Raw genomic sequence first — 14,169 nt, 5'->3', positions numbered from 1 at the left:
TAGATTTATTAAGCATCATTTGCCTTTCATAACATGCTGGCTTTGTCCAATTCCTTTAATGCTTTCCAGAGTTTACGTTACTCCGCCTATTATAATAGACTCTAGCATCTTTCCCACTACTGAGATCAGGCTAAATGGTCTGTAATTCTCCCTTTCCTTTTAAATAGTGGGATTGCATTTGCCACCGTCCAATCTGTAGGAACTGCTCCAGAGTCTATCGAATTTTGGAAGATGACCAACAATGCATCCAATATTTCCAGAGCCACTTCCCTTTCATACTCTGGGACGTAGATTATCAAGCACTGGTGATTTGTCAGCCTTTAACCCCATTAATTTCCCCAGCACCATTTTCTTATTAATACTGATTTCCTTCAATTCCGCCCTCTCACTGGACCCTCGGTCCCCTAACATTTCTGGGAGGTTATTTGTGCCCACTTTTGTGAAGACAGAACCAAAGTATGCGTTCAATTCTTCTGCGATTTCTTTGTTCCCCGTGATAATTTCCCCAGCTTCTGACTAGAAGGGACCTACATTTACCTTTACTGCTTTCTTTTCTTCACATATTTATAGAAGCTTTTACAGTCGTTGCTACATTCCCTGCAACTTTACCCTGATACTATTTTCCCCTCGATCAACTTTTTTGTCCTTTTTTGCTAAATTCTAAAATGCTCTCAATCCTCAAGGATGCTGTAAACAGAATGAAAAGTTATATCACTGACAGGCCGATTATGCGTGTGCGTGTGGTGTCACTCCATTGCTATGTTTTATGGCAATTTTATATGCCTCCTCTTTGGATTTATTATCCCTAATTTCTTTTGTAAGGCATGGTTGAACCACCCTTTCCCCTTTTATTTTTACGCCAGACAGGAATGAATCATTATTGTAATTCATGCACACATTCTTTAGATATGAACCAATGCCTATCCACTGTCAACCCTTTACTGAGGTTCCCCAATCTATCCTTGCCAATTTGTGTCTCATACCCTCGTAGTTCCCATTATTTAGATTCAAGACCCTAGTTTTGGAATCAACTACTTCACTCTCCACCTCAGGTGAAGAATTCTATCAGATTATGGTCACTCTCCCTCAAGGGACTCTGCACAACAAGACTGTTAATTAAATCGATTAATCCTTTCTCCTTGCACAGGACTAGAATAGCCTGTTTCCTGATTGGTTCCTCAATGTAATGATCTGAAAAACCATCACGTACACATTCCAGGAATAACTCCTCCACTACACCATTGCTAGCTTGGTTTGTCCAATCTAATTGTAAATTAAAGTCACTCATGGTTACAGCTGCACCCTTATTGTATGGACCCCTCATTTCTTGTTTAATACTCCCCTTACATCTCCACGAATGTTTGGGGGCCCAACAATGTTTCCCGCCCCTTGGTATTTCTTGTCTCCACCCATACGGATTCCACATCATGTTTTCTCAAGCTGGCATCCTTCCTCACTATTGCATTGATTCTCTCCTTTTCTGGCAATGCTACCCATCTCCTTTCCGGTTTTGTCTTTCCGTCCTAAATAATGAATACCCCTGGATGCTCAGTTCCCATCCTTGCTAACCCTGCAGCCATGTCTCTGCAATTACAACTACATCATACCCGTTTAGATCTCTTTGCGTTGTCAATTCATCTACTTTATTGCGAATGCTCCATGCATTAAGACACGCAGCCTTTAGACTTGTCTTTTTAACCTTGTTTAGTCTTCTTAGCTTTATTTTGCATTATGACACCATTTGTTTTTCACCCTTGCTTTTTCTACCTTCCACTTTTGCTTCTTACATATCCTACGTAATAACCATGGGTTAGTACGCTGCTGCTCACATAATCCTTATTGTGCTGGAGAGAGGCAGGTGAGTGGAATTACCGTTTTATTTCTTATTCGAATAAGGTCTGATACTGAACCGGCTCCACAATATTCCATGACTATCCATAGGTCTGTGTTCTTAAAGTAGCTTCCGTAATACTTGACCACATGAGGGCTGTGGAGAAAGGGAAAGGCTGTTAAAATCCTGGGATTCTACACAGAACAAAACAGTTAGTAACAGGAAAAATTCATTAAATCTCACTCCCAGCCTTTCAGCAGAATCTTAATAATTACTTCCATTGACAACGTTTCCTCAAGACACTTCATACAATCGCTTGGCAAATCATAGAATCCTACAGTGCAAAAGGAGGCCATTCGGCCCATGGCGTCTGCACAAATCACAATCCCACCCCAGGCCTCATCCTCACAAATTTACCCCGCTAATCCCTCTAATGTACACATCCCGGAACACTAAGGGGCAATTTAGCAAGGCCAATCAACCTAACCCACATATCTTTGGAGTGTGGGAGGAAACCCACGCAGGCACGGGGAGAATGTGCCAACTCCACACAGTCTCTCCGTGTTTGCTTTGAGTGACTCTTGTGCAGGTAAATGTGGCGTCCAGCAATGTCCCACAGACAGCAGTGAGGTGAATGAGTTGGCGTTGGTGATACTGGCTGAAGAATGGCAGGATACCTTACTACCAACCAACACACACTTAATCAACTTACAACAAACACAGCCAGGGTCTAGTAAACCCACTTAGATTGCGCTTCAAGTATCCTCCCTGCTCATTTACTCCAGAAGCTGAACACCCAATCCATGCATAGATACCACCCAAATTCCCCTGTCTCTGTCCTGCTCCAGTGGCGCTGAGCAAAAGGACAGTGTCGGGCAGGTACTGAATGTGAGGGTTGGTCTGCCTCGCCTGTTCAAACATGAGGCAGTGCACAGGGCGGCACGGTGGCACAGTGGTTAGCACCGTTGCCTCACAGCACCAGGGATCTGAGTTCGATTCCCGGCTTGGGTCACTGTCTGTGTGGAGTCTGCACATTCTCCCCGTATCTGCGTGGGTTTCCTCCAGATGCTCCGGTTTCCTCCCACAGTCTGAAAGACGTGCTGGTTAGGTATATTGGCCATGCTCAATTCTCCCTCAGTGTACCCGAACAGGCACCGGAATGTGGCGACTAGGAGATTTTCATAGTAACTTCATTGCAGTGTTAATGTAAGCCCACTTATAACACTAATAAATAATTTATTTTTAATATTTGAGGGACATGCTGGCCGGCCAGCATTTACTGCCCATCCCTAGTTTCCCTTGAGAAGGTGGTGGTGAGCTGCCTTCTTGAATCGCTGCAGTCCACGTGCTGTGGGTTGACCCACGTTAGGGAGGGAATTCCAGGATTTTGACCCAGCGACTGCGAAGGAATGGCGATATATTTCCGAGTCAGGATGACGAGTGGCACTTGCAGGTGGTGGTGTTCCCCATGTATCTGCTGCCCTTGTCCTTCTAGATAGAAGTAGCAGTAGGTTTGGAAGGTGCTAAGGATCTTTGGTGAATTGCTGCAGTGCATCTTGTAGATAGTACACACCGCTGCTACTGAGCGTCGGTGGTGGAGGGATTGAATGTTTGTAGATGTGGTGCCAATCAAGCGGACTGCTTTGTCCTGGATGGTGTCAAGCTTCTTGAGTAAACATTCCAAATAAAGGCGTTTTATTTTAAATTTGGGAACAGAAGTTAAATTCTTTTTTAAGAAGAGTTCCCTACTTGGTGTCGCTGGCTTTGAGTTCCTTGATGCATTCACTATGCCTCAGTATTATGCTTCACAGCGGCCCAGAGAAAGAATGTCATGGAAACAACTGTCCACAAATTCAGCATAGGTCACACAGAATGGTGAAAATATAAGGATGACACAACTAATGTCACAGTTGAGTTTGATGCATTTGTTTGTTTGCTCCCTTGGGGTAGTGTCTCTCCAGCTGACAAACCCCACAGCGTTCCAGATCCCTGGTGCTGCGGCATCACCATCATGACTTTTGTGTTTAAAAAAAAAAATGAGTACAATCAATCAAGATCAGCAGCCGCTGGTCACACTTCATTGAGCCTTACCTGTCACACTGCTGCATGATGGAGATCTCTTTGATAATCTCCTGCAGGTCCGATTCCACCGGGACCTGCTTGATAGCCACCACTTGGCCCGATTCTTTGTGAATGGCTTTGAACACACTGCCATAGGACCTGAGAGGGGAAACAAAACATTAACATTCAGCCAGCATCCCACATTCAGGCCGCCTCACCCAGACTGCAAATATTTATTACGGATGCATCACAGAAAGCATCCTTTCTGGTTGTATCACAGCTTTGTATGGCTCCTGCTCTGAGCAAGGCCACAGGAAACTACGGAGGATTGTGAACAAAGCCCAGTCCATCACGCAAACCAGCCTCCCACTCAGTGACTCTGTCTACACTTCCCGCTGCCTCGGGGAAAAGCAGCCAGCATAATCAAGGACCCCACGCACCCCGGACATTCTCTCTTCCACCTTCTTCCCTCAGAAAAAAGATACAAAAGTCTGAGATCACGTACCGACCGACTCAAGAACAGCTTCTTCCCTGCTGCCATCAGACTCCTGAACGGATTTACCTTATATTAAGCGGATCTTTCTCTGCACCCTAGCTATGAGTGTAACACTATATTGTGCACTCTCCCTTTTCCTTCTCCCCGATGTACTCTATGTACGGTATGCTTTGTGCAGCGTGCAAGAAACAATATTTTTCTCTGTATCCCAATACGTGACAATAATAAATCAAATCAAAATAAGAGCGATGGCAACAATCTTTAGTAAGAGTTTTAAAAACACCAGGTTAAAGTCCAACAGGATTATTTGGTAGCAAACACCATTAGCTTTTGGAGCGCTGCTCCTTCGTCAGATGGAGTTTCCACTCCATCTGACGAAGGAGCAGCGCTCCGAAAGCTAATGGTGTTTGCTACCAAATAATCCTGTTGGGACTTTAACCTGGTGTTGTTAAAACTCTTACTGTGTTTACCCCAGTCCAACGCCAGCATCTCCACATCATAACAATCTTTAGTATCAGACTTTCTTGTGGGCCTTGACCCTCACATTTTTCTGTGTTGTTCTTTTTTTTCCCTCCAATCCTCAGCCGTGAAAGCGGGGGGCAGAGAACCGGATGACGGGTTGCTGCCAATGTTACAAGCAATCTACTTTCCATTTCCTTTTACACTTTCACTTCAGCCTGACTTTCACTTTAGAATGTAACACTTGGGGAAATGCAAGGGAAAGCCGTCCATCTCGCCACTCGGTGGTGGTTTGTGTTATTCACCATCATACATATTCTCAAGGTTATTCATATTTCAATGGGCAATTATTTATGGTCACCCCCGAAAGAAAGAACTTGCATTTAGATAGTATCTTTCACGGCCTCAGGGCAAAGTACTTCACAACTAATGAAGTGTAATCACTGTGGTAATCTGGGAAACGCCGCAGACAACTTGCGCAAGCCTCGAGCAAAGCTCCTTCCAACAGGTAGTGGCTTTGTAGCATTCACTGTCTGGGTGTACATGAGAAGATGACAGGCATCTCAACAACAGAACAAACCAAGGAAACTCCACACCCCAAATAATGGGAACACTGGTGTTAATAAGATTCATCTGCTATAGGCGATGTACAATAAAACTATCACAGCCCACCGAACACTGATAGAAGTACATTCAAGTGTTTGATTTGATTTATCATGGTCACACATATTGGTATCCAGTGAAAAGTATTGTTTCTTGTGTGTTACACAGACAAAGCATCCTGTTCATAGAGTACATGGGGGAGAAGAAAAGGAGAGGAGAATACAGTCATAACTAGGGTGCAGAGAAAGATCAGCTTAATATACGGAAGGTCCATTCAAAAGTCTGATGGTAGCAGGGGAAGAAGCTGTTCTTGAGTGGGTTGGTACGTGATCTCAGACTTTTCCCAATGGAAGAAGGTGGCAGAGAGTACGTCCGGGGTGCGTGGGGTCCTTGATTAAGCTGGCTGCTATTGCGAGGCAGTGGGAAGTGTAGACAGAATCAATGGATGGGAGGTTGGTTTGCGTGATGGATTGGGCTACATTCACAACGTTTTGTAGTTTCTTGCGGCCTTGGGCAGAGCAGGAGCCATGCCAAACTGTGATACATCCAGGAAGGATGTTTTCTATGGTGCATCTGTAAAATTTGGTGAGATTCGTAGCAGACATGCTGAATTTCCTTAGCCTCCTGAGAAAGTAGAGGCGTTGGGGAGCTAAAGGTAACTGTGTTAAAGGCAATAAGTAGCACATGACAGGTACTAAGATTGAATCATATATAACACTGCTGATACTTAAGTAGCTTTTAATATATTTGTCTCACTGCCGTATTAAATAAGGTGCTTGAAATGGCCAAGTTCAGGAATCCTGAAATCAATCAGCTCTCTGATAGGCAGCAACCACCAATTCCACTTGCTTTCAGGCACCAACGACTTTCACAAGATTAATCGTGATTTGTGAGAAACGGATTAAGTGCAAATGACAAGAAAACCCGGCTTCACAGTTAATTTACTCCTCTCAACCTCGAACTTTAAACAGCAGCACAGAGGAGTAAATAATTACTGTAATCGCACTTGAACAAGGTGCAACGAGCTTACTGAATGATCGAAAATATGTTGGAAAGGATTCCTGTGTGTGATTCATTTCCACTGTCAAGGCAAAATGTTTGTGGGGGAATTCCTCAGTAAAGATGGTTATTCTTCTACAAAGAAGAAGCCTATTCAACCCATTGTGCATGTGCTAGCCCTTTGAAAGACCTACTCAATTAGGACACTCCTGCTCTTTACTCATAGCCCAGCAATTATTTCCCCCCTTTCCAGTATTTATCCAATTCCCTTTTGAAAAATTATTACTGGATCTGTTTTCACCGCAATATCAGGCAGCGCATTGCAGACAATGACAACTCGCTGCGTCAAGGAAAAAAATAATCTGGTCCTTTTGTCATCCTCTTTCCACTGGGAACACTTTCTCCGTATCTATCATAATGCAACATCTCTATTAAATCTGCCCTTTCCTTTACCTGCTCCAAGGAGAACAACCCCTGTTGGTAACTATGTAAAAGCAAAGCTGGCTGCAAAATGTACTCACTGAAAAGTGTGGCTGTCCATTCTCTAATTCCCCCGCATAATTGAAGTCCCTTATCTCTGATGGCATTCTACCTTGACTTCCCTCTTGTAGAATGGTGCCCAGAATTGGACGCAATACTCAAGTTGGCACCTAACTGGTGATTTACAAAGCTTTATGACAACTTTCTTGCTCTATACTTCTTCATTTTGCTTTTTAAAAAGCCACATCAACGTGGCGTTCCACCTTGAAAATGCCTGTTCTACACACCGCGGTCTCTATCTCTCCCACACTCCATAATATTATACCACTGGGTTAATGTTAGTTTCTGTTTTGGCCTCTGAATGGGTCCTGACCCATTGCCAGGATCCTGGTGTTTCGAACCTTTCTGATGTTACGCAACAAAGGCCGACCATGAGTCAGTCATCATGCTAAAAGGAGGAAGTGTTCAGTATTCTGGAGAGTTCATTTTGCGGTTTTCTCAAAATGGTCCATGAAATGGAGAACTAACCAGTCAGAAATAAGTACTCCTAACAGTGGATGGATGGGCTTCACAATTTCTCTAAAGCAAAGATAATTTCCTCAGACTCAAGAAATCAAAAAACTCAGTCAGGTTTCATAGAATCAGAATACCTATGGTGCAAAAGGAGACCATTCGGCTCATCGAGCCTGCACTGACAATCCCATCCAGGCCCTATCCCCATAACCCCACATATTTATCCTACTAATCCACCTGACATCCCCCTAACACTAAGAAGTAATTTAGCATGGCGAATGCACCTAACCAGCATGTCTTTCACTGTAGGCAGACATCGGAGCACCCGGAGGAAACCCACGCAGACATGGGAAGAATGTGCAGACTCCACACAGACAGTGACCCGAATCGGGAATCAAACCAGGGTCCCTGGCGCTGTGAGGCAGCAGTGCTAACCACTGCGCCACCGTGCCGCCCCATTGCCAAATTATTTTTTAAGATTATTTAACTGGATGCCACTTCTGGTGTAAACATAATAGCTCTCTTTGTAATATTGATGCGGAGTACAGTAGCAAAGTTGACAGCAGTTTCTACCTGTTGCGGTATTGATAATAGTTGCGTTTTATTCGATGATACAGGATGGGTCATGTCAACAGTTGCTTCAATTCTTTTTTGAAAAGAGGTCACAGCATCATCCTCTGGTTGAGTTACAAAGAGCAGGGGTTAAAAGGTTTCATGGACTGCTGTTGCAACCGCAAGGATTTTCCACTCAGTGAGAATGACCTATTGCACTGCAGGATCCACAGTCAGACTTTTAGTATTCAGGGCTGTTCTCATGTACCTCCCCATCCATGTCCATGACACACTGTCGAGCATACAAAGCCCCAGCAACTCCCTCACCTGTTTGTCTTGCAGTGACAAACTTCCACTGATAGATCCACAAAGTAGAGAATTGATACTGGGCCCCTTTTGGTTTCCACTTTGTTTAATTTCAGCAGCAATACTCGGGTAACTAGGTACAGACCAAAGAACCAAAGAAGGCATTGATTTCATAAAGATCTCAGCAATTCCTAAGCAGTGGTGCAAAATGCTTCTATAGCATGTACCATACTTTTTCCAGGATGCTGATGTTGCGAACGTGTAGAGACCATTCCGCCAATGTTGAAATCAATATTGCTGTAGGTACGTACGCTCTAAGAACATGCCCATACCAGCAGTAGTACAAGGTCACCGAGGGGAAATTAATGGCACATTGGACCAACTTCGGGACCCAAAGGAGTAGGGAGAAGGTTGAGAACAGCACGGAAGTTAAAGAGAACACGTTAAATAGTAAAGACAGTGTCAGTAATCCTAGTACTAGAGAGGTCAGGTAAGAGCGGGGCAGAGAGCAAGGGAAGTCTAGATTAAACTGCATTTATTTCAATGCAAGAGGCCTGACAGGCAAGACAGATGATCTCAGGGCATGAATGGGTACATGGGACAGGGAAATTATAACTAACTGAAACAAGGCTAAGAGAGGGACAGGACTAGAACCCACAGTGACTATAATTCCATTAATTTTAAGATAGCTTTGGAGAGTGATAGGTCTGGCCCAACAATTAAAATTCTAAATTGGGGCAAGGCCCATTTTGATGGTATCAGACAGGAACTTTCAAAAGTTGACTGGGGGGGTCTGTTGGCAGACAAAGGGACGGCTGGTAAGTGGGAGGTTTTCAAAATTGTGTTAACCAAGGTTCAGAGTAAGCACATTCCTTTGAGTGTGAAGGGCAAGGCTGGTAGAAGTGGGGAACCTTGGATGACTTGGGATATTGAGGCCCTGGTCAAAAAGGAGGAGGAGGTACATGACATGCATAGGCAGCTGGGATCAAGTGGATCCCTTGATAAGTACAGAGGGTGTCGGAGTAGGGTTGAGACAGAAATCAGGAGGGCAAAAAACGAACACAAGATTGCTTTGGCTGATGAGGCCAGCCAATATTTACTCCTCAGCCAACATCACTAAAACAGGTCCTCTGGTTTCACAGTGCTGCTTGAGGCACCTATGTAGAGTCAGAGAATAGAAGGCCATTCAGCCCAGCATGTATATGATGCCTCTTTGAAAGAGCTATCCAGTTAGTCTCACTCTCCTGCTCTTTGTCCACAGCTCTGCAAATTTTTCCTTTTGAGTATATATGAACTTCCCTCTTGAAAATTACATTTCCATCATCCTTTTAGGCAGGGCATTCCAGATCATAACTGTGGAACAGCTTAAAAATGACGACCGATTTGTCTTCAGTCCCATTCCTGCACCCGGCCAAAGGAAGCACATCTCTGACTAAAAGTTGTGGGTCTGTTCGCAACTATGGCTGCAAAATGTGCTCAGTGACAAGTGTGGGTGTCCATCGCTAGGTATGTGTGCACAGGCTCTCTGCACAACCCTTTAATCTTTCCTCTGCAACAGGAAACCCACAAGCACAATCTAGTTACGGTGCATATTAAGGGAAGCAGGCTGACTGCATTTGAGAGAAGACGCAACAAAAACAGTGCAACAGTGAAAAAATTAGCAAAAACACACCAGGTTCCTCCCCCACCCCCGAAATCCAACCCGCAAACTCATTAGTGGGCTCCACATCAATGGGTGTTCTGTATAAATCCCTGGCATTATCAATTAAGGAACAATAATGATAAAAGAAGAACACTCTGAAAAGCAAGCTAGCCACATCTACCCAGCTCCATTTCTCTACAATTTCTATTCTAAGGGAGAGGTCACAAAAAGTGTTGTGGGTTTGTGTCAATTTTTTTTTATAACCATCAGTTCCAGTTATCCTGGCCCTTCCCATATTCTGGTTTGGACAGACGCTCATCTGTTTTGCAGGTGTAAGCCTTGGCTCAATGGAAAGCATTCTAAGCTGACGGTCGTGGTTTTGAGTACCACTCCAAAGGCTTTGAGCAATAAGTCTAGGCTGATACTCCAATGCGGTAGTACGGGAATGCTGCATTGTCAGGAGGCCTTTCGGATGGATGAGGCATTAAAACAAGGATTCCTCAGGTGGGCATTAAAAAATCCTGTGGTCCTATTGGAGGAGGGGGTTTCCTCACCTGATCAATGAGTGCCTTCAACATGGTTAGCGTTGCCCTGCCAACATAGGCAAAAGCAAGACCAATCACAGACTGCTGCAAACACAACTGGGTCAGCGAGCTCAATAAAGTTCATGCGGCACTTGAAATGATGCATCTGGTTTCCTGTTCAGTTTCCCTGTGCCTGTACGGTATTTACAATGAATAATAGAACATGCGCTCCCAGCCCTGTCCCATAATCTGACCCTAACAGAACTACAACAACTTGCATTTACACAGCTCCTTCAACATAGTGAAGCATCACAAGGTCCTTGACAGGACCATCTCCCAACAAAAGTTGGCATGAAGCCCCATATGGCGATGGCCTAGTGGTATTATCGCTAGACTATTAATCCAGAAGCTCAGCTAATGTTCTGGAGGCCTGGGTTCAAATCCCGCCACGGCAGATGGTGAAATTTGAATTCAATAACAAAATATCTGGAATTAAGAATCTACTAATCACCATGAAACCATTATTGACTGTCGGAAAAAACACATCCGGTTCACTAATGTCCTTTAGGGAAGGAAATCTTACGCCTTTATCTGGTCTGGCCCACATGCGATTCCAGAGCCACAGCAATGTGGTTGACTCTCAACTGCCCTCAGGCAATTAGGGATGGGCAATAAATACTGACCAGCCAGCGATGCCCATGTCCCACAAATGAATAAAAAATATATAATTTGAAAAAGAAGCAAATGTGACGTGGAAAAAAAAACTTCTTCACACACCAAGTGGTTGGGGGTCTGGAATCCACTGTCTGGAACTATGATGGAGGCAGGTTCAATCGAGGCATTCAAGAGGGCATTCGATGAGTACTTGAATAGAAACATTCAGGGTACTCAGGTGGGCATTAAAAAATCCTGTGGTCCTATTGGAGGAGGGGTTTCCTCACCTGATCAATAAGTGCCTTCAACATGGTTAGCGTTGCCCTGCCAACATAGGCAAAAGCAAGACCAATCACTGCTGCAAACACAACTGGGTCAGCGAGCAGAGGATTGGCACGAAGCCACAATGCTCATTTGGGGAGCTAGTGCAGCCATGAAGGGCCAAATAGCCTCCTTCTGCACAGTAACAATTCTGAGATTCCGTGCTATTAGAACAGGTGACCAACAGCTTGATCAGAAAGGTAAGCTTTAAGAAGCCTCTTAATGGAGGGGACACAGACAGGCAAAGCGATTTAGGGACAAAATTCCAGAATTTAGGACCTGGGCAGCTGAAGGCACTGTTGCCAGTGCCGGGTGAAAGAAATTGGAGCTGCTTAAATGGTCATAATTAGGAAAGCACATACATCATGGAGAATTGTTGGACTGAAGGAGGTTGCAGAATTAGAGAAGGGTGAGATCATGGAGCCGATGAACAGAAGGTTGAGAATTTCAAATTCAGGATATTGACTAACTGGGATCCAATGGGTGATTGGGATATGGTGCAAGTTAGGTTACAAATGGCTTAACATTTGGATTCACTCAAGGCAATGGAGCTTGGACGATGGGAGTCTGGCTTGCAGAGCGTTGGAATAGTCAAGTCTGAAAGTAACAAGCACAGATGAGGGTTTCAGTAGCAGATGGACTGAGACAGGGGCAGGCCCAGTTGGAGGCTACAACAAGGTGGCACTATAAACAGGTTATAAAAAGAGATTTGCATTTACACAGCCTCTTTCATGACCTCAAGACATTCCAAAGCACTTTCTCCAATTCAGCACTTTTGAAATATAGTCACTGTAGGATTCAGGAAATACAGCAGCCAATTTCTGTACAGCAAGCTCCCACCAACAACATGATCTTTAAGTGACGCCGATTACGTTACAAACTCACGTTCACATAGAAAATATCTCAAAGCTCTTTACGTGAAGATGACAAGAAATAAGTAGAGGCTACTGCCCCATGAGGGGAGGGGAAAGAACATAAGGAGATTATGAAAGTGGAGACACACCCATTTTTCTGGATCAAAAGCAACTCTATGTAAATGGCATTTTTTTTTTGGAGTAAGCAGCTTAGAAGCAAAAGCAAATGCAATGCTATTTAACACCAAGGCATTCATCAGAGGGTTGCAAAGAAAGCAGTTTTAAATTTAAAAGTTGCAGACATTCCAAACATCAGAAGTCCTAGGAGGGCTTCCTGTAATTTGAAAATAGTATTGAAACGTCTACTGCAACATATCTCTCGGCACATCAGGTTTTTTTTTCAAACAAAATTCCCATTTCATGTGGATTAAGATTAAAGTCAGATGCTGCTCCTACGACCAAGTCATAGAGTCATAGAGGTTTATAGCATGGAAACAGGCCCCTCGGCCCAACTTGCCCATGCCACCCTTTTTTTTTAAAACCCCTAAGCTAATCCCAATTGCCCGCATTTGGCCCATATCCCTCTATACCCATCTTACCCATGTAACTGTCCAAATGCTTTTTAAAAGCCAAAATTGTACCCGCCTCTACTACTACCTCTGGCAGCTTGTTCCAGACACTCACCACTCTGAAAGAATTTCCCTTCTGGACACTTTTGTATCTCTCCCCTCTCATCTTAAACCTATGCCCTCTAGTTTTAGACTCCCCTACCTTTGGGAAAATATATTGACTATCTAGCTGATCTGTGCCCCTCATTATTTTATAGACCTTTATAAGATCACCCCTAAGCCTCCTATGCTCCAGAGAAAAAAGTCCAGTCTATCCAGCCTCTCCTTATAACTCAAACCATCATACAGTGGTGGGTCCCATTCCAGAGGTTTGAACATATAATCTAGGCTGACACTCTAGTGCAGTACTGAGTGCTGTGCTGGGTGTGGGGAGTGCTGTTTTGTGGATGAGACATTAAACCGAGGCCTCGTCAGCATTTTCAGGTGGATGAAGAACATCCCATGGTATGCAAAGAGGACAGAGGCTGTCCTCGTGTCCTGGCCAATATTCATTTCTCAATAAATACAGCTTTAAAAAAAAAGTCTAGCCATTAGCAAACCACATTGCTGTTTGTGGGAGTTAGCTGTGCGCAAATTAGTTACCACGTTACCTACTTCACAACAGTGACTACACTTCAAAAGTACTTATCTTCTGCAAGCACTTTGGGACGTTCTGCGATGGTGAAGTTTATTTATTAGAGTCACAGGTAGGCTTACATTAACACTGCAATGAAGTTACTGTGAAAATCCCCTAGTCGCCACACTCCGGCGCCTGTTTGGGTACACTGAGGGAGAATTTAACATGGTCAATGCACCCTAACCAGCACGTCTTTCGGACAGTGGGAGGAAACTGGAGCACCCGGAGGAAACCCACGCAGACATGGGGAGAACGTGCAGACTCTACACAGGTAGTGACCCAAGCCGGGAATCGAACCTGAGTCCTTGGAGCTGTGAGGCAGCAGTGCTAACCACTGCGTCACCGTGCCACCCAAGGCGCCATTATCAATCTGCAATATGAAAGCAAGGGAGGAAACTGAAAGGGGTGGAGAAATGTATTTATAAAAAGGATTTGGGCTGCAGGAGGTTTTAGCTCCAGCCTCCGCTGAAAGACAGAGTGAGGCTCAACTGTCTGAGGAAGATGCACAGACAGTATCTAGCACTGGTCCTTTACCATTCCCTTAAAATTGGCTTACGAACTAATTTCATCGACTATAATAAAGAGGGTTAAAGCCATCTGATGAAGCTAGACCTCTCATTACATACTTC

At 44.3% G+C, this 14,169-nt stretch overlaps 1 protein-coding gene across 2 annotated transcripts in view; it reads right to left on the bottom strand.

Moving 5' to 3' along the window:
• The window catches only part of LOC144508649 (serine/threonine-protein kinase 3/4), a 152,501-nt gene that overhangs the window by 110,252 nt on the left and 28,080 nt on the right, over positions 1 to 14,169 (bottom strand). For both annotated transcript variants that reach the window (XM_078236880.1, XM_078236881.1), the window contains exons 3-4: positions 3,923 to 4,051; positions 1,873 to 1,987 (exon numbers count right to left, since the gene is read on the bottom strand). In XM_078236880.1, coding sequence (XP_078093006.1) covers positions 1,873 to 1,987; positions 3,923 to 4,051 — 244 coding nt within the window. The remainder of the gene's footprint in view (positions 1 to 1,872; positions 1,988 to 3,922; positions 4,052 to 14,169) is intronic.

Source organism: Mustelus asterias, chromosome 20, assembly GCF_964213995.1.
Source record: "Mustelus asterias chromosome 20, sMusAst1.hap1.1, whole genome shotgun sequence".
In the NCBI taxonomy this organism is placed as follows: Eukaryota; Metazoa; Chordata; class Chondrichthyes; order Carcharhiniformes; family Triakidae; genus Mustelus; species Mustelus asterias.
The sequence above is the reverse complement of the archived record's forward strand: the minus strand, read 5'-3'. Positions and strand labels throughout refer to the sequence as shown.